General features: G+C 39.6%; 1 protein-coding gene across 7 annotated transcripts in view; it reads left to right on the top strand.

The window, feature by feature from the left end:
* Window positions 1–5,888: 5,888 nt before the first annotated feature.
* LOC117941700 (chloride channel protein 2-like) overlaps window positions 5,889–21,519 on the top strand; it is a 140,595-nt gene continuing 124,964 nt past the window's right edge. For 5 of the 7 annotated variants that reach the window (XM_034866716.1, XM_034866713.1, XM_034866711.1 and 2 more), the window contains exon 1: window positions 5,890–6,162. In XM_034866716.1, coding sequence (XP_034722607.1) covers window positions 6,112–6,162 — 51 coding nt within the window. In that variant the 5' untranslated portion in view covers window positions 5,890–6,111. Of the gene's footprint in view, window positions 6,163–21,519 lie in introns of all 7 variants that reach the window. The other 2 variants (XM_034866710.1, XM_034866709.1) reach the window with 1 other exon arrangement.

The following is a 21,519-nucleotide window of genomic DNA, read 5'->3' as shown; positions in this document are numbered from 1 at the left end:
CTATTCGGCCTGATGTCCTTCACCTTTCGCTTTTGTTGTGTTGGCATTTTAAATTGAGGTTAATTTATGAGAACTATGCTCAACTGCTCTTTAGATCTCTGCAAGTTAAATCCAGACAGCTCAGCGTTTAGCACCGCCCACGATGATTGTGAATGGTTTCAAGAAATGCCAATAAACCAGAGCACGTTTTTCTCCCATCCCAGAATGCTGTGTGGACTAGCAGACCCTCATTTGCAGCGCTGTGGAAGACGGTCTGGGAAAGCGAGACTAGTGATAGCCTAAAACTAAAAAAAATGTGAAAATACAGATGACTAATTCTCTACATACGCTCACTAACTACCGTTGTATTTCTTTGTATGAAACATCCACCACAAGTGACAGTAATAGAATATGATTGTACAGTGCTTCCTTTGAGTGTGAGTGTATTACTATGAATGGGTGCTGTTGTGGATCTCTGTGTTTGAGGTTTGGCTGAATATAGGCAACTAAAACTCCATGCTTACGGTTAGGGAAAGTTGAAATAAAACCAGTGTTGACAGGAGGCAGAATGTGAACAGTCGAAATAAGATGCTTTTTGAAGTGTTTAAGAAACCTGTAAAAGGAAGATGAGTGAGACAGTTGCTTTTATTGTGTTGTGTTTCTCTCTGATTTGGTGTATTTGTAAGTGATATGTTACCTAAATGTAGTCAACAGTAAAGCCAACAGTTAGGTAAGAAGACATACGCAGAACCCTAACGTAAGTAGAACTAGCAATACTGCATTTTACAAATAGCTCTACAAAACTAAATCTAAGTATTTTTAGAAGGTCATGTATATGTCATCATTTCTACTTAGCAGCAACTGTCTTTCTTTCAGAAGGGAAGCCTAAAAGTATAGAAGTATTGTAAGAAAAAAATTTCTTAAAATATTAAAAAGGAAAATGACTTCTTATGCAGAATTGCCCCTTTCCCTGTCTGTATGGGCCTGTTGCATGATTACTAGAACAAATCCACAAAGTGGTGCTAATTAACCACTTTATACATTTTTAGATTGTTTAATGTGCTAATCATCCAATCTTTAAAAGACATTTCTGATCATTTAGTTTTAACATTTTTCAAAAAGTACAAAAAAATGCCAGTGCAGGAAAGAAAAGTTCTGTTTTTTATTTAATGTATTTTATTTAATGTGTAAAATAAAACATGAAATTGATTTTAGAAAATACTTAAAAATGGGTTGTTAATGACTGGTAGACAAAAAGAAGAAGAAAATATAATATAAACATATAATATAAAAAGAGATTTCTTGCACTAAACAATATTAAGTTAGCTAAAAAAGCTAAACATACTGCAATGGAATGCAATGTTTTTTGGATTATTAATAGTTGTGAGTATGATAAACATTGGGCCAATGTAGTTTTTAAATTATTATAACAGCTTAGTTTTTCAGAAATTTGTTTCAGGTGTGTTCGATGGCAATATGGTGACAAATCAGAATCTAGGGGCATCCTGCGAATGCTGTAATTTGACAGAGTTAGAACTAAGTACAGTAACAGATGTGGACATTGACCACCTCACTTTGATTATTTAATTCAACCATTTTTAACAAAAATGCTTTATATCATTTCTGTTTAATTTATCAGGTTTTACACATTTCTTATGTCCAGAAAAATAGATAGACAAATAAATATGTCTTTTTTTAAATTTACATGGGCTTTATTTCATAGGACAGCTTTAGACATGAAAGGGGGAGAGATAGAGAGAGGTAGAGAAGGAGAGAGGGAGAGAGGGAGGACAACAGGCTGCAAAGGGAAACAGGTTGGAATTGAACCTGGGCTGCCGTGGTTAGGACTGAGCCTTACACAGAGGGCGCACCTTCTACCAGGTGAGCTTTCAGGGCACCCCTAATAAATTACACTTTTAAAGTAAATCAACATCTCAACTGTTTGAGGCTAATAATTAAAAAAGATTGTGTTAGTTAAAATAAAAATAACTAGTGACTAGCTTGGGTAATGTTACTTAACTTAGCTTAAGTAACTTAGTTACTTTCCAACACTGTAGGTCTGCAGTGTAAGAACACAGACTCTGTCCCTGACAACAGACAGACCGCTGGAGGACGTCAGATGAGTCTGCCACAGAAATCCAAAAAGAGGATTAGAAATAGTGAACTGTAGTGCGCTTTCCATCCAGCCAGACTGATCCGTCATTTCAACACAGACCATGTGAAAAGGAGTAATCTGGTCCAGAGCTGGACGGTCACAGCTGAGCAGCTCCTGTCTTACAAAAGGTGCTGGTCTACCTGAGTCTCATACACACACACACACACACACACACACACACACACACACACACACACACACACACACACACACAGAGCTTTTAGCAGTGTCACTGCTCCGGCCTCTTTCTCTCATTGACCTCCATTCTCCAATTACTATTTACAGGAATGTGCCAATTCTGTTGTGCAACACACTTAATCACTTACTCAGTGTTTGAATTAGATAACAGTTTATTGACTCTGGGATGTGGAGCATCCCATATAATATGATGCTAACTTTCCATTGTCTGAAGTGGCACTGAATTAGAATGTACTATTTGAAAAACATATGTTGGAGACAGACACACACAAGCTTGAGCCTTTTTGTCTTTTAGGTGAATACATGCACAAACATAAACAGCTTATTAAAGATAAATTATCATCATTCTGTCCCATTGCTTTGTCGTCAGCTATCTAATTTGGCATTTTGTAGGTGTGCCTGTTACACTCTGAGGCTTCCAGCAAACAAGCTTTTGTATCACAGCTGCCGGTCTATTGCATTAGCCTTAATATGGATGTGACTGACACTGTTTTATGCGTTCAATTGAAGAATACAAGAGCATGAAAGCAGAAGAATATGAGGTTTATTTTTGATTGTTTTAGGGCTGAGTCTAGTATTAACAACACTTGTCTAACACCACGTACTTTACCGTCTCTTATATTTTGACTCGTCCTGTTCTCAGTCACAGTTGGATGTTGACTTTTTTGTCCCTTTAAAAAACTAAAATCACAAATTCATGTGATCACGAGCTTTGGGTAGAGGTTGAAAAATGTTCATGATGTTTTGAGTTGTCCAATGATGTAAATGCTGCTCCTCTGTGTTAAAATGAGCCAGTTGAGGTGGTTTGGGCATCTGATAAAGACAGGTCCTGGTCACCTTTTTGCGGAGGAATTTTGTGAATGATCAAATAGGAGAAGGGCACCCAGACAGACGCAGGACACACTGGAGGTTTTATAGATCCCATCTGGCCTGAAATGGCCTGAGGATGCCCCAAGAAAAGCTGGCGATGTGGAAGATTTTTATTTTAGCCTGCTACCATCACAACTCGGATCCAGATAACTAGTGTAAAATAGATGTGTTGATCATCAGTGTTTCTGCTCATCATGCACCTCCAGTCATTTTCCATTGAGAGGAAGTAGAGCTATCATGAGATTTAATAATGCCAGCCCTTGTTTGTCTTTATGCTTGAAGAGAAAACTACTCTCTAAAACTACAAAGGCTGGCACTTACAACCAAGATTCACACAAAGCAAGTCTGTTCTAATGATTAACCTACTCACACACATATTGTGTTATAGTGGAAACATCTTTGTGTGTATTTATTCTACAAACTCCCTGCTGACAGCTTTAGGTTCCCAGTATGTGTTTCACATCGTTCCAAAAGAACTTTAAACACTTCACTTTCTCAGAATCAAGTTTCCGAATGGTAATTAAACCAAGCATGTGTTCGACCTTCGGGAAGAGATATCCTTTGCCCGGGGCCAATAGTTCATATCTTGAAATCTAACTGTTTACATCTGATCATCTCAAAATTTGAAAGCCCCCAGCCAGCCACAAAGAGCAGTGTGCAGCAGCTGTGTTCAGTCCGCTGATCCACTTTGGATTCACTTCAGGTCAATGTCGTTTTCCTGACTTTATTCCACATAATCTTTCAAATGTGAATCTACTCTCTTGTGAGTGTATCATATAATATATGTTATATCAAAAAATATAATTGATTTGCTCAACAGTTGTTGTTTTTTTAATTTGTTTATTAGTCCCCAATAGGGAAATTACTACACTACACTCTGTGTACACACTTTTTTTGTTAGTACTCACACACAGGCCTGAAATACACACACATACTCAGGACCTATACATGCACTATACATGGAGAGATGTCAGAGAGAGCGGGCCAGCTGAACCAGCGCCCTGAGAGGTTGGGGGGGGGTGGTACGGTGCCTTGCTCAAGAGCCCCTGGCAGTGCCCAGGAGGTGAACTGGCATCTCTCCAGCTACCAATCCAGACTCCCAACTGTTTGGTCCATGTGGGGACTTGAACCAGTGACCCTCCGGCTCCCAACCCAACTCCCCACGGACTGAGCTACTGCCAGCCCCAAACACTCCTGCGACACTAGAGATGAAAACTTAGGGGATCACCAAAGTTATCAGGATACGTCTAGTGAAAATAGTTCATAATTTTGTGCCAAACCGTCCAGTAGATATGTGAAAACGCATCACTTGTTGGCGCAAGATGAAAAGTTAGAAGCTCATCAAAGTCATTATGCCTAATTCTTTGGGAACACTGGATATGTAGTCACTTTCATAGCAACCCATTTGATTGGATAGTTGTCTGGACCAACTGTGGAACAGCGAGACATCCCCATCCACAAAGCCATGCTGCTGGTATTAAAACTAAAAAGAGTGTTTAATGTTATAACACACCTTGCAACCTCCTGCGCCTTGTCACTATTTTTTAAAGTGGGGCGGGCTTACAAATGCTTCTGTCCAGCACCCATCTTCAGTACAATTACAACTTACAGTGCTTTTTGCTCTAATGTTGCCTGAGATTTTTACAAAAACAAGTTAAAGCCTCTTAGGACAAAAATGATATCTAAATCTAGATAGCCTTCTTTAATACTTTAATAGCAAACTTTGTGTAAATGTTGTCCTGAAAGACATTCATCAAGTTTGATCAAGTCTCAATTATTTGCTGTTGTTTTTTAGGGCCCAAAAGAAACTTGGGCCAGCTCATATGTGCTTAATTTAAAGGTTATTCATATTATGTAGTCTAAGGAATTCCGTTTGTTTGCTTGTTTGTATATTTAGGACCCTCGTTGGAGGAGCTATTCTTCGTGAGGTCCTTACAACTCTTCTCTTTAAAAGGGGGCACTGCAATAATTAATATGCACATTACATGTACAATACAGCACAAACAATGCAGAATAGGAAAGTTTAAGGCAGAAACTAAACATTTACACTACCATTTAATAAAACAACTCAATAACAAAGTACACACAAAAGACAAGGACAGACACAGACAGGACAGCTCCTTCAGTGCAGTCATAGGGCATTCCATACGTTTACGTTTTAAACTTATTCAAGACAGGGACACCATCATGCTGTTGTTACCTAATGTCTGTTTCACCCTCTCAGAAACATCTGTGATTTAATGGGAATGGTTTTCAAGTAAAAAGCAAACACAATTGCCAGAGTGTCTATACAGTGTTTATGTACTGCCAATGGATAGGACCAACAGAGATTAATTCATAAACCATTTAATTATTTGCTCCAATAGAAAAATAGACTATAGGTTAATAATCAACATCCAGAGGTGGGGTGGAGGATCAATCCACCTGCACTTAGGCAGGCCTAACTCAGTCTCCACACATTTCCTATTGATAGGCTAGTTATTTTGCCTTATGTTCACCTTTTATCTATTCATTTTTATTTATTTATAGTATCTATGTGCAGAAGCTTTCAAACTAAATGTGAGAAACTTCTTTACATGAAAAGTTTTAAAATCTCACAGAGCTATAATTCCTTCTGACTTGATTGACACTTGTTCCAGATGGGAGGGTCAATTCTACTTCAGAACACCTAAGTCCCGCCTCACAGTGTGTATCTGCCTGGGGATTTGAGAGGCTATAAAATGAAGGAACTTACTGTAACCGGGACGCATTCTGTAGTTAGGGTTCCCTTTGTGAACTCCTACACAGAAACTAAAATCAGTCCAATGCTTTAATCACTGTCTAACATACAGAGAGACATAACTGTCGATTTCCTCTGACTTTCAAGCTGAAAACGTTTCATTAGGTCGCCGGGTAGAGACAGCCGAGCCATGGCTGGGGACGGGTCGGACCAGCGGGCTCTGCAGTATGAACAAACTCTGGTAAGTTTGACTTTTTGCCAGTCTGAACTTTGTTCAATGGGAACACAGTAGCCTACGTGCCGTCTCCCTGCATTAAGAGAGAAGCCAGACTCCACTGACAAATCTTTATGCTTAACGCTGCAATCTAGAAGCTAGTAGTGTAACGTTACTAGCTACTTGATAGCGAGCAGTGTGAATTGGGGTCAAAAGTTATAATTTAAATGAAAAAAATGCGTGTTGGTGAAATGTGCGTATGCCGAATTAAACAGTGTATCTCTGTAATTCGGGAATTGTTGTACTGGAGTGTGTGTTATTGCCGAACACCAAGGGTCAACTATAGTTGTCAGATTTCAAGCGAAGTTCAACCCCCTTGCACACTCACATGAAAGTGACAGAGGGTTGTGGTGTCGTACGCTGCTGTGGAAGTGGGGACATTTGTAATTGAGGATACGTTTCCATATTGTCTCAGTCCTCACGTTGAATTTATTTAGCTGCTATTTGTTACAACAGTAAAGGTGCTTATTATCGTAGCATCTGGATTTTGCAATCCTGATTCATGTGTAGTATTGTCTCCTGTAGCCATGGCGTAGCCAAACTCTCTTGTCAAAATGCCATGCGCTTTAAGAAACCCTTGTTTAATGTCGGTATCGCATATTAGAAAATGACTTTACGTCTTTTTTTAATTTAAAAAAATGCGCTAATATATTCGGCATAGTTTGTTTTCCTAAAACATTTATTTATGTAACAAAAATATCTTAACTTTCCCAGCCACTTTGCCTTCCCCACACACCGTCTTGGTCCAAACAAAATGCACTATAGAGGGCGGGAGCGAGCACTGTGAAAGTTTTAAAAGTTAAAATTTTAGGAAAATAAATACTGACTGGTGTTTAATAGGTTAGCCGATTTCCCCATACACTCTTAAGGGTTTGTGAAAAGCCTGGAGTCATTTTTTTAAGATGTGCATATTTGTCAAAAATAAAATTAACTCTCCCCTAACAGATTTTTTTAATGGAATTTTGCTAATTAATTTTCGCATTTAGAAGCCTGATTTGAAAAAATATTTTAATCTGACGGCCATCATCAATGCAATACCTGGCCTACTACTTGTATGAGGATGAAGTCATGATCACACAAACCGTACAATAGCGGTGGGGTTACTGTATGTGTCAGGAGCTCAGTATGTGCAGGCTGCGTTGATATCAGCCTCCACCATTTAACAATAGATCAATTCATTGCTGTTATAGCTTGGGTGCTGAGAAAAGCTGCAGTGTACATTCGCATGCATAATGTGTTGTATGAGATGCATCTGATAGTTTTGCAGGTGTCCAGTGCTATGCTGGCTAACCTTTTTTGCAGGGTCTCCAAGTGTGAACAGTGATTGAATTTGAGCATAAGTTACTATATGCCTCATAACTTTTTACCTAAGGTAATTAATTTTTTAGCATACATAACAAGCAGGCAGTTGTTGGGATTCATACATGGGGTCTGCACACAGTTTAGAAGGCAAGGCAATTTTATTTATGTAAAATACAAGAATATAATTCACTGTTCAGCAACCGAAAGGTCTTCAGCCTGGATTTAAAAGAGCTGAGAGTTGGGGCTGACCGGCCGTTTTCTGGTAGTTTCTTCCAGATATGTGGAGCATAATAACTGAACGCTGCTTCTCCCTGTTTACTTCTGACTCTGGGGACCACAAACAGACCTGTTCCAGATGACTTGAGAGGTCTGGGTGGTTCATAGTGCACTATCAGATCTGAAATATATTCAGATCTGAGAAGTATCAGTTGAGTGAATGGTTTGATATTAGACCAGTTTTATACAGCAGGGGGCTCTCAAACATTTGCATGACACAGGCCCTCAAAACAGAGATCGGAGCTCACAGACAACAGCTTAAAAATGTTGTCTCCACATGGGCTGTTTTTAATGTAAAGCAATACATTGTGTAAGTTGGGAGCGATGGGAACAGTGGTGAGGGGAAAAAACAATTGATTACATTCAAACCATTCTCTAGCAGATATTGCAAATTTGCATTTAGAGAAATGACACTAGTCATCATTTTGCTCCTCCTAAAGGACCCAAAGCGTGTTTGTGTGTGCTTTTCCTTGACAAACATCTGTCAAGCCTAAAGAATCTGCCATTTGAAGAGACAAGTTTTATAGGCCAACTGCACCCATTCACTGGCAGCGAGGCTTTAAATTAAGAAGGGCACCACTGTAAGACTTCTTTGGGCCTCTGTTTCCTTCTCTTGAAAAAGTTTTTTTTTTTTGGAAAGCGTCCCCCCCCTTCTTACCCCGCATCTCTGTGTGCTGTTAATCTGTGTGTGTGTGTGTGTGTCTGTGTGTGTGTGTGTGTGTGTGTGTGTGTGTGTGTGTGTGTTTTTGTGCAAGAGATAACACACCGTGCGACCCGCTGATTCAGCGCTGTACACTCTGTCACCCTGGCCGGGTCTCGTGCTCGGCCCTGCGGCTCTCTTAAAGGAACGTCCAAGCAGCTCTCTGTGCAAAACAAAATCCATCCATCCACACCACCTTGTCTGTTAATCTCAGCTCACCCTGCTGTGCTTGGGTGATTGTTACATGAACAAGATTGTAGCAGCACGAAATAGAATCAAATAAAAATAGCTACAATGTGAGAATAACGTCCGATTAACATAAATGAGTTCTCTTTGCCCCCCATCTCCCCACCGTGGGTTGTAGTAACATGGTGTCTTTGTGCGATATTGGCTGTCATGGTGGTTGTGTGGGTTTGTTGTGGGCAGTGGATGCTCAAAGAGGCCAGTGTAGTTTGGCTGGGAGAGAGGCTGAAAGGCTGAATGTTGGCATGGCTTAGAGTAAGGAGCACTTGCAAAATAAAAAACTAGCCTCAACATATTATCTGTTAACATCTGACTCATGCATCAATTTGTATTTGTATAAAGCTGATTGATTTCTGCTAGAACTCGTAGTCAAGTTTGTGCTTCTCTGTGTGTACGATGGACGCTGTTTGAGTATTTAAGGAAAATTACATAATGCATATACATTTGGCAAATGTTTTTCATCATTATTCTCCTGGGCTTCAGTGTCCCAGGATCATCTGAACACCGTTTCAGAGTCTTTTTCTAGAATTTTGAAATCAGAAAGAATTTTGGAATTGGAATTTTTTGGCATCAAAATTAGAACTCAGAATATGAGAAAATGGCAGGTACAATCAAATGTTTTTATTGTTGTCCAGTGGAAACTTAGCTAGGAGGCTTGGCACAAGTTAGAAGGTGCTATTCATTCAGGCCCTAAAACACTCACTGTTGGAAGGTCAATGCAAATCCCAGTCCCTAGATCATTTATCTATGAACCATTAGTTACATAACTGCTGCATTCATGATGATAAAAAAAAAACACAAATGTTGAAAATCTTACAAAACATTGAAATTCATTGTTTTCTGACGAGCAGAAAAATGGAAAACAATAGCTAAACGGGTACTAGTTTTAATGGGGACCTAAGGTTAACGTAAATTCGATGTCATATCAACACAGGTGTGTTTGTTTCTATGACACAAGATAAACTAAGATAAGATAATCCCTATTGATCCCCAGAGGGAAAACGTAGGTGTTGTTGCCACAGCACAAGATAAATATACAATAAACAAGTACAATACATGAAATAAGAGTATTGTAGTAAAAGACAATTAACTGTACAAGAGCAATTAAAAACATGTCACCAGTATAGTGGTATGGTACAGGGTTAGGTGATATCTTTATGTCATTAGATAGCAAATGGACCGTCTTGTGATCAAAGGTAACGTTTTATCACAGCATTACTGTGACCCAATCACACGCAAGAGTGGGAGGCTAATATTTATGACATTTATGTAGTGTGACAGCAATTTTCCAAAGCAATAAAAAACATTAAAAAGTCAAGTTGACTTCCATTCGATTGCAAAACTGTGCACACAACACTTTTTTAACAAAAGATGAGAACAACTCCATTTAGAGTATATGCTGGAGTCCTGAATCTCTTTTTGTGTTCATCGTTGCTTTGCCCAGTTTAAGTCGGCAACAACAAGTTGCTGAATTGCTCTGGGGAGATAGACTTGTCAGGTGTTGCCATTGCGTGTTTGATGCAGCGGATACATGAGACACGCAGCAACGTTACTTGATTTGGGTTGAACCTTAGATATAATACATTAGATGTGACATTACGTCATAACTAATGAATAACCGCCACCATCTTACCTTGGTCACCTGACGGCAGCAACTAAGTTTTCAGCTGTGCCGAACCTATTGCTTTACCAAAATGGACTGTTTAAAAGGACCAAAGAGACCAGGGAGGCTGGCAACCGCATTGCATTATTGGAAGTGAAGGATCCAACAGTAGATTTCTTCTTCTTCTTCTTTCTTTCTTCAGAGTAAAGCTGCAACCAATCGTTAGTTTCATTATAGATTAATCAGCAGATTGTTTTCTTGATTTCTTTGGTCAATAAAATAGTAACTAAAAAAGTTTTTCTAACCAACAATGTTATAGACACAGAAAACCAGCAAATTTTTACATTTTAGAAGGTAGAGCCATTGAATTTTTGGCCTTTTTTTCCTTTTTAAAAACCTTAATTAACTATCAAAAATTGTTGCTGATTACTTTTTTCCTGTTGATTGACTAATCGATTAATAACCTAGGCTCATCGTTTTGGCCTTAAAACCAGACAGGATTTAAACACACTGCTGACTCAGTTGGGACTATTCTTCTCTTGATATGGCTTTGTGAGTTCCCCAAATTTATTTAAGTGCAATACCTAATCAATGTAGTTTCCCTGTTTAGCTTTTGCATCTCATTTGGGTTCTTTAGATATGATGCTAGCCATATGAGCTGGGCTAAACGTATTTGCATGATTTAGATAATTGACAACAATAGAACACTCCCAAAGCTTTCTGGTTAGAACATACACTTGTGTAAATGTGTGTGTTTGTGCCAAGATGTAAGCTGTAATTAGGCACTAGCTTGTGTTTTGATGTACCAAAACCAATAGAAGTCAGATATAAAACCATATGTCCTTTTCCAAAACATGTGCGTGAATTGCCTACAGTTACACGTAACAATACCCACACATCACTGGGGGGGGGGGCAATATAGATGAAACTGCAACAATAAACCTCAGGTGACGCTACAGCCCAGGACGGCCTGTTTTCAGATTTGTGGTTGTGTCAAACAGGAGGGATTGACGCATCTAGTAATTAATTTTGGATGAGCGACAAGCGGGAAGGTAGGCACTGGCATTCTTCAGGCGGAGCGGCAAGCGCCTACCTGTTGCCGTCACGCCCGTTTCGGCACACCCGACCGCTGCCTCAGTTAAATTGTCTTTCACTTTTTTGCTACGCAACTCGTGGGGCAAATCAATTGATAATAGTTCCCTGTAATATATCACTTTTTTCCAAGCAGTTATCAGAACATAAACATTAGGGCTTTTTCATGGCAGGGCATCGGTAACCGTCCGTATAGTTTAAACTTTTAATCGTAATTTAGCTTATAAAGCAACAAAAAAGCCAATTTAGTTACTTTTTAGCCATCAACAATACCAGTCTGTGGTAAGCAAAGACTAGGATTGCTGTGATTTGTTATATATTGAATATGAGATAACCACAGTCAGCTTATGTCATTCAGTTGTACTGGCAGGGATACAGCAGTGCACAGAACCCGCATGGTTACCACTAGTGATGGCCAAATGAAGCTTCATGAACCAGTGTCTTTATTTCCAGAGCCCACTAGATGGCGCTCTCTGTTAAAAACGTGTTGAGAATACACTGAGTAGCAATGCCTTAGGCCGATCTCTTAAAACCAAGAGCGCCATCTAGTGGGCTCAGGAAATAAAGACACTGGTTCATGAAGCTTCATTTGGCCGGCACTAGTTACCATGCGTAGAGGACCTGGGGTCTGCTCACAGAGCGCTTGTCTTCCTGTCTATTCACATGAGGAGCGCAGTAAGACCCCGTGGACCCAAGCGGGTATGCAGGAGAAGTGGCGCTTACTGTCAGAAAAGACCTGTATATGGATTGTGGAATCACAGCATTTTATTGAATTGAGCCAGTTGTCAAGAAGATTATGCAACATTTTGTAAAGTGTTGTTTTAGATGTACAGTATGTGTGTGGGAGCCTGGGGGATCCTTCCCTCGCCTCATCCTGCTCGTGTCATTACGTCCATGATGCCGCTTCATTCCTGGGAGTCTTGATTCACCTTTTCTAGTACCTACTCTTTATCCCAGCCCTGGTGGACAGACAGCAGACTTTACCATACTCACTGACCATGGTAGCTTGTCATTGTTATTACCAGACCGTATGATGTGCTGGGTGATGGTGCGTACGCAAGGTGACATGGTCTGCCTGGAGGATTATCGCCAACATTGCTTTTGTCCCTCCCTGCATGTTTTATGTGTTGAGTTTGGTTGAGGCTGTTCAACAGCTCTGATAAGAGTCATAAGGCGAGAGATAAGGTGATCAGCAAATACTGAGTTAAAGCACAACCGCAGATGTTTGTGTGTTTACAGGTGGATCCCATTCTGACACTTGGACGCTGCAACAATTCTATGATATAATTCCTTGTTTGACTTCCCTCTTTGCTAAATAAGAAGCTTTATTTTAGTATTTTTGGTTTATCAGTTTAAATGGCAGAACTGCTGTGACTTGCAACAGTTGGCACAGGCTATTTTATGTGAAATAAAGTTATAGTCAGGCATATATTGTCTGTCGGCAAGACTTCTGGTATTTGATTGAGACTGTGCTAATATTCTAGGGAAGTGAAAGTGTCGGGTGGAGAAGTAGGGAAACATAATCATTTGCAAGTGCATATTTTTGTATGCGTGTGCATGTGTGTGTGTGTGTGTGTGTGTGTGTGGCCATCTGTCTTGCTGTGACACAGAGTAATTTGTAACCCTGTATTATTGGCCTTGCTGTGATAATTAGGCTTTATGTAGCTGCGGCCACGTCCATTTGATGTCTGCTCGCTTGCAGGCCTAGTTCATTACGCCTTGTGGGGAAAGTCAAAAGTTTATTTTTTTTTATCTTTGTATAAAGTCAACAACTACTTGACCCCTGCTTTTAGATGGGGAGAAAGGGGCGCTTGCATAACATCTGTTCAAAAGGGTTGTGAAAAGGCTGCCTTTTGCTGCAGATACACAGTGGATTTTCATATTTTTTTCTTTGCCAAAATGACAAATCCAGCTCTCTTTTAGTCGCTGGACAAGTGGTCATGATGGATTATCTCAGTCTTGACTCGATGTGTGGAGACATCTTGAGGAACTGTTCATAATAACAGTGACTTTGGCAAACACCTGAAAGTCAGAAGAAATGTTGACTATGTATGCAGGTCAAACCATAGGTGGAATGTGTTTGGTTGACTGGCTTTTGTTCTAGGATGCATTGATCACAAAGGCCAGGGTCGTGCTGATGATTAACCACTAAGAGATGGAGAGAGAATAGGCTTGTCAATAGATGACAACAGATAAGCTAGTTTCCAGTGTTTGGGCATGTCTCTTTATTAGCGGCATACAATTAACTCCTCCTCTTGTTATGTCCTTAACAAATATGGATTAGAGAATAGATGTAAAACGGACTTTTACAACCAGTAGATGTTGGTTCAGTGATAACCCTTAATGGTGCTGGTTAGTAGATGAGTACTCAGCAGTGCAGGTTAATAAAGGGCTTAAAACGTAACTCTCTTCGGCAGACATGTTGACATGTCATAGTAGGAAAAGCACAATTAATGATGGCTGCATTCCACTTAGGAGAGGCCCTGGTATGGGCATGCTGACTCACTGAAATAGCTCACTGGCAAACTACATGGAATTGAGCCATTGTTATGGTTATCAATTTGAGCTTTGCTTGTCCTAACATGACAAGTCAAAATGTCTGCTGTGAAAAAAGTCCATACTTTGAATGTTAACAAGAAGTGACATCACCCAACATTGCTTAGAGCACCTTTTTAAGTAGGGGTGGAGAAAAAAACCATCTAAAATCGTATGCATGATTTTTTTTTTTTTAAGACAATTTTTAAAATGAATTCTTTTCCTTAGAATCAATATATTTCTTATTTTTTTACCAATGATTCACCTTAATATTTTCTGTTCATATAGTACCACTGAACACAACTTCATCATATCTTTTTCCAGCTAAACAGCAAAAGCAGAAAAGGACGCATGTTATGTACTTCTTCACAAATGAAATGCGTCAGATTGACTGTCTGAGATCTGAGATATGATGTACATTCTTCTAAGAAAACAATCGGTGTTTAGAAACGTCTCATGATATATTGTCTCTAGAAGTGTATTATTTATCTTTTTGTTAAAGAAGGAAAAGAATATCGCGATATTGAATCGCAATAAAAATCGAATTGGCACCCATGAAGCCTGAAGGATTTGAATTGGGACAAAAGCATGTTGTCCCAGCCCTAACAATAAGTATTTAGGTTAATATTTAAGGCAGCCATTGGTTTCCACTTATCTGACCACAGTTTAAAAAATAAAATTCAGTATGAGCTCAGCTGGTTCAAACAAGTGGACAAATACAGCCAAATCACCTTGAAGTGACTGCATACCATCATAAAGCTGCTAAGTCAGAGTTGACACATCGGGGGATGTTCAGTTCACTATCAGCTGTTTGTGCTTGTGTCTGCTCTGAGACTTTCCATTCATCCACAGAGAGATGCTTTTACATTAAACACCTTTTTGATGAAGGGGATTTTGTTGATGTATCAACTGCATGCCATGAAAAAGATCCACACTCAAGAATGCATCTTCTTTGTAAATGCCCTTCCCCTTGTCTGTATGTTGTGTCTGCACTATGCTGGTGAGGCTTAAAGAGCTGGTTGAGTGTCTCTGCCTAATTGTTTACTAGGCTGTGTGTGTGTGCTTGCGTGTCTGAGTGTGTGTGTGTTCCTGCTCCTGCGCCTTTTATTAAGTAGAAAACTCTGTAATCAATAACGGGCAGCTAAAGAGAGAGGACGTTAACAACAAAACTAAAGACTTAAAGCACTGTACTTTGTTATATTCTGTAATAATGTGTCATAACTGCGGGTTCTATCATATTAAATCAACTTATTTCTATTTTATAGGCAGACATCCAGCTATACTAACATATCTGTTATAAGCTAATACTGATAAATGTATTGGCCAGGCTGATTTATTGGTCAGTTTCTAATAGATAAAAAAAAAAGCATGTATATGCAAATTTATAATACAATATGGATATATTGAAAAAAACTGAGTAAAATACCAGCAAATCTAAGTTACTTCATTCAAAAATCACATAATGTTGTATATTTGCAGTTTCACTCCAGACAGGAGAATTGACTTTACTCACCAACTTGTACACAGTGCCTCATTTAGCATCTGTTGCGGGTGGCTGCTGTAATAAACTGGCTAATTATTGCTCATGCTGATGTTTGTCACAACAAAAAGAGGAAATGATGTGAGGCTGATCCCTTCCCCTGACTGTTCATCAGTCATTGATCAGTAAGGCTGTCTGTATCATCATTTGGTTGTGGTTTGACATGATCTTTGATGTTGCCAATCCTTATCTGCTGTCACTACTGATCTTTCACATTGTGGCCGAGAGCCGCAGCATCTATCAGCACATTTTCCACTGTTGTATATCCAGGATGATTAGTTACCAGCTCTGTTCAAACATGAAGGTCATGAGACATTATACCTTTGCACCTCTAATACACAGATTCAGAGGTTTTTTTGGTCTTTTGGCTGATGTGTAGGTCAGAACACGTAATTCTTAACATAACAACAGTAAGAGTCGCAGTTGAAAAGATCCTATGACAAAGCGAGGAAGCGATCGAGGGACCCGGCCCAGAGGAAGCCCGGGGCCCGTCAGCTAGCACCTGGTGGCCAGGTTTGCCACGGAGCCCGGCCGGGCACATCCCAAAAAAGTAACGTGGCACCTATCTCTCCAGCCCATGGGTTCTCCACTTGTGGGAGGAACCGATGAGGTTGGGTGCGCTGCCACATGGGTGGCAGTGAAGTTCAGGGGCCTCGATGGCCAGACCCGGGCGGCAGAGGCTGGCTCCGGGGTCATGATTTGTCACCTCTCTGTGGGGGAAGGAGCTGGAACTTGTGCGGGCGGTGGATCGCTACCAGTTGGATCTGGTGGGGCTTACCTCTACGCACAGTCTCGGGGTTTACCCCGGTGGATGAGAGGGTCGCCTCCCTAGTTGGGTCGGGGGGTGGGGGAAGACTCTGGACAGACCCGGTAAACCCAAATGAAAAAATATTATTATATATTTTATAACTTTGCAAAACGGCAAACGTATCCTCTTATGAAAAGTACAACTAAAATAATATGTTATCCTAAATAACAAAAAATGTGTTGCTCTAGTTGCTGTAGTTCTGCACCAAGGCTGAATTTTGGGAAAGACACTTCAGATACATTATTAGGGGACCACTATACTATGTTTAGACCTATACAGTATATAAGCAGCCAAAGAACACCATGTCATTGGACCTTTAAGGGAGTGTTTGCCGAATGAGACTCAGAAAGTGTATTGCCACAGTAGTTACCCTACGTGGAATTTGCCTCGGTAATTGGTGCATACATAAATTTACACACAAACAAACAATAATAAATTGTGATACACCTACACCAAAAGCATGACTTTCCTTCCCTTCCATGTCTCTTTTGTGGAATTACTGTCCTGTACAAGATTCAACTCCAGCTTTGTCCTCAGTTCATCAACCCACAATTCTAGTCATTCTCCCTCTCGCTTGCCTGCCTTTTATATTGCTGTTAGTTTACTGCTGATTGAGTGCAATTAAACATGCGCTTGACAGCTTTTAGCCGCTGATAGAGTTGATCAGCGCTGCTTTTGGCGGTCCCGGCACTGACAGACTGGAAGGCGAGATGAAATATGCTTTGATGCACCAAACACTAGTTATCAGCAGGCATTACAGCACTCTGTGACTATACAAGCTACCAAACACACACACTGTATACTGCACCCACACTTTTTCTTTTCACTAAAAGGCACTTCTAACAGGAGTTTCTTTCTTATTTGCAGTTCTTGAGTGACTACATGCAGGCAGGTTTGAGATATACTAACAAGCAGGGTGCGATTTGTGAAAAAAGCGGGTGGGGGTTCATCATGCATAACAAGAAAAACCTAAACCTGCACAAATTAAATCCCTGTTGCAATAGCATGGATAAAGTGCCAGACATGCCAAACACTTAAGTATGCGCTTAAATATTCAATAGAAAATACAGTGCTTTCAAGCCGGACAGCAAGTTTACTTCGCAGTAAAAACAAAATACTTTGATCCAGGAAACGCTCATTTGTTCCTCAAGAATGTCTTAATACAAACCACGAACTTTTTCCTAAACTTGACTAGTCAGTTAAGCTTAAACTTCACTGTCATTGCCACATGGCGCTCACTTTTTCTGGCTGGACTCCCTAACATGGCCCTGAGAGGACCATCATCTGGCGGGGCCTGTACCCTACTGACCCAGTCACCTGTTGGCAGCTAAACAACAAGTACAACCAGCCACTGCCGCTCAAAATGTTATCGTTCTAACGCTCTATTCTGTTCATGTTACGTCTCTTTACTTATGTGGACCACCTAATATCATGTCTGTGCTTTGTCCCTGTGCGTGTGTGTGTGTGTGTGTGTGTGTGTGTGTGTTCTGAATTTCTCACCTCCTTTGTTGGTCTCTCTTTTATCATTCTACTATCACAATCTCAAGATTAATCTTTTTGATATATAATGTCATATTTCAATCCAACCTTAACACACAGGCATAATTTAAATATGTTTAGATACAGTGTGACTCACAGATTTCAATCTCTAATGCCCACCTTGAATACACGTCAATAAATCTGCTCAGAAATCCGAGAAACAAGACATTCATAACTCAAGATCTGGCATAAGAATCATCACACTAAGTTTTCATCAGTATCAAAGGAACCCAGTAATAGTTGTATGCACATCCATGGGAACATTCTAAACAAACACATTCCAAACAGACACAAATGGACGGCTAATTGCTATTTTGGCATACTTTGAATTTTTGTTGCCAAAATGTGAACACATAAACCAATGCCTCAATGTTGTCTATGGGAACCAGTGTTTGACTTTGAAAATCCCTGGTGTAGGAAGAACAGGTCATAGGCTATGCTCAATTTATATTACAGTATAGGAAATAATGTATGCAATGTCAATCCAACTGTACTACAGCAATAACAGAAAATATTCACAACAAGCCCCATATTGGACATGCACATTTTGGTCTGAGGGGGCGCATAAAGCTGTGCACAGCACATTCCAGATTAACGGAGTATACACTGCAGCTGATTATGAACAAAAAGCTCTATTACACAATGAGATTTCTTTTTTTTTTTTATTGTAAATTTGTTATTTTACAGGTGTTCTAGTTTAAGCTCAACAGGATAAACTGTTTATGCCGTGTTTAATGCCCATGAGGTATAGAAATAAGATGAAAACATAATCTACGAACTACAGAGATAATGTTGTTTACAGTATCCAAAGTCTGATCCGTTTCAGCTTCCACAGAACACAATGTGCTGTGGCTTCTGTTAGGTATAGATTAAAAGTAGGCCTCAATGATATCCAAATATTTGAGAACAAAGATATACATCTTGTGAAACGTGCGATTTTACACATTCCACTGATAGTTGTTCATACACTTGATCAACTGTCTTAGGCAAAGTGTTTCAGACTTGCCAGGATTCTGTATTAAGTAACACCTTATACTCTGTCCAATTGCACTCTTCTGAAGTCCAGTTGAAGGGAATCTCAGAACGGAAGTGATGTTTTAATTCGCTAGATGTGGCACATGTCAGCACTCTATAACTGGAATCCACTGATTTAGAGGAGGGACATTTGATTCAAATAGTGTTAAATGTCGCAGAGTGTTTGTGTCTCTGCCATGTCGATGTTCTGACCCTTCCCACCGCCATTATTCAAGCAATTTCCTTCTTTTACTCTATGCTGTTATTTCAGCTACTAGAGCCACAGCGTGCCTAACTCAGAGCTTTTAGGTAGGTTCTGGGAGAATTTAATATGATAGTTTGTCTTTCAATGAAATCAATATTTTTGAAAAATGTCAAGATTTCACGATACACAATTACTTTGTCTAAATTGACAATAACACACACATTAACTCAAACTTCTCATTTAAAATACCTGTGGGAATATAATTTAAAATTGCAGTTTTGGTTATGCAATCAAACTTTACATTACCACACAGTTTATGATGACGATTAACCTCAACTGGATTACATAATCCAAGATTTCACATAGGTGAGCAGATATTGAGATAAAGTCCTTCCTCCATATTAAAGAAGGGGTAAGGGTGAAGGAATCATTGTCCAGCAACAGTAAAATGTATATCTTGTATACTTTTCTATATTTTTTGCTATCACAATGTTGAAAAACCAGCGGACAAACTGTGTTACGGCAATTCTCACGTGGACAACAATTTATGTAATGATCCTTGCACCGTATACGTTCATTTTGGAAAATGTTCTGACATAAAATAAGAAAATACTCTTGATTTTCACTTCTCATTCAATTAAATACTACGCTCATTTGTCAAGTATTTCACTTACACAGGAATATACAAAAATAGGCTGTGTGTGTGTGTGGCTGGGAGGAACAGGACAGATTAAGTTGCAAGAGTTGGCCTGAGTGCTCACTTTAACGGCTCAGCTAGTAAAAGACCTCCTCCTACACATAGTAACAAATGATAAAACACACACCCATTCTGTCTCTTTATTCACTGAACAAGCACTGTCTTGTGCTTGCATTGTATTTCAAAGCTATCTTTAGAGATAGCGGCACAAACACAACTTGTGAAATGGATTTTAAGAATGGCTTTCCGCTTCATTTCTTTATTTTTCCTGTATGTACTGTATGTGTAATAATAAGAGATGCTCTGACTGGGATGCTGTATAATTTAGCATCACATTACAATGGGGCACCTATGTACACTGTTTCTTTATGTGGATGTGACTTTTTCTTATTTCCTACTATTTATAATGCAATTTTTCTCTTTTCCCGCTCTCTCAATTTGTGCATATGCTTCGTTGTTGCTGTTGTTTTCTCTTTCTGCAAACCGATTATGCAACATTCTTCCCCCCCTGGGAGAATTACTGTGTGCCTTTGAATGCCCCTCTGCACTACACCACAACACACGATTAGTCTTCCTACACACACACACAACATTGGAGGGCAGCGACACACTCTTTGCACCCAAAGGCATGCGGACACACATACAGAAACGGCACAACATACAGCATCAAAGACATTAAACACACACTCATACGCTTTGTTTGAAGGTCTGCCCAATGGGTCCCAGTTGCAGTGCGAGTGTGTGACTAGATTGTTAACTGGTTTGTTCTGGAGTTGATCCACCTTTCACCCGTCAATCTCCTCCTCCCTCCCTCTCTCTTTGCCCACTTCTTCCTTTTTTTTCTTTTCAAAAATAACTTCTTTCTGTGCCGTTTTTCACTCATTAGCCATTCCACTCCACCACCAAACTGTAAATCTCCATCTTTTATTTCTTATCACAGCATCATGATCAAAAATCTGCTTTTGGGTGCATTTTCTTACAATCGCTCAGAGATTGGCATTTAGCAACCCAATTTTTGGAAAACAGTGGGAAATGACCATCACATTTTCACATTTTCCAAAAATCTAAGTTTATCTATTTTGCCCGAGCCAATTTAATGGTGATTGATCTATCCCTCCCGCAACTTAATTTTTAGTCAATGTAGAAGCTGTTAGCAGTGGCAGGTTGCAAACATTATTAATGTCTATCTAAATATGCCAAGTCATTCTTTGTACAATCTGTCAATCTAACGGCGCCAATCTCATCTACAGTACTCAGTCATTTTTTCTCACTTTTTTTTTTCATGGATTTACTGTAGCCATTCAGCTTGATTAATAATGATGATTAATAGTGTTATGTTCATCAGCTAATTGATGATTTGACTAATTTCCTCACGAGAACATCCAGTCCATGATTATGAGCTTGATGATCAATATCATGTTCAATCTATCAAAGTCATGTTTCAGGTCAGGTCTCCGAACTACAACTTGTGTTGGTGTGTTTGTGTGTGTGTGTGTCAGTGTGAAAAAGAGATCACGAATGCAAGAACCCATTTGGCATTCAAATCAATGCTGAAAAGTGTGTTCTGCCAATTTCACTTCCAGATCTAACATCTCGGGAAGCATTATTCAAATATTTAAATCCAGAAAGCCCAAGTGTCCAACCTGGGTATTTCTTCTGATGACTAGTACTTCACACAGTCCAACTCTATGGAAGTGTAAATCCTCTCACAGCACATCAACCGCTGCATTTTCTCTCTCTCTGATATCTTTTACCCCCAAATCCTGTACT

The sequence above is a fragment of the Etheostoma cragini genome, chromosome 3 (genome assembly GCF_013103735.1).
Source record: "Etheostoma cragini isolate CJK2018 chromosome 3, CSU_Ecrag_1.0, whole genome shotgun sequence".
Classification (NCBI taxonomy): domain Eukaryota; kingdom Metazoa; phylum Chordata; class Actinopteri; order Perciformes; family Percidae; genus Etheostoma; species Etheostoma cragini.
Note: the sequence above shows the minus strand (reverse complement) of the source record. Positions and strands in the feature narration are given on the sequence as shown.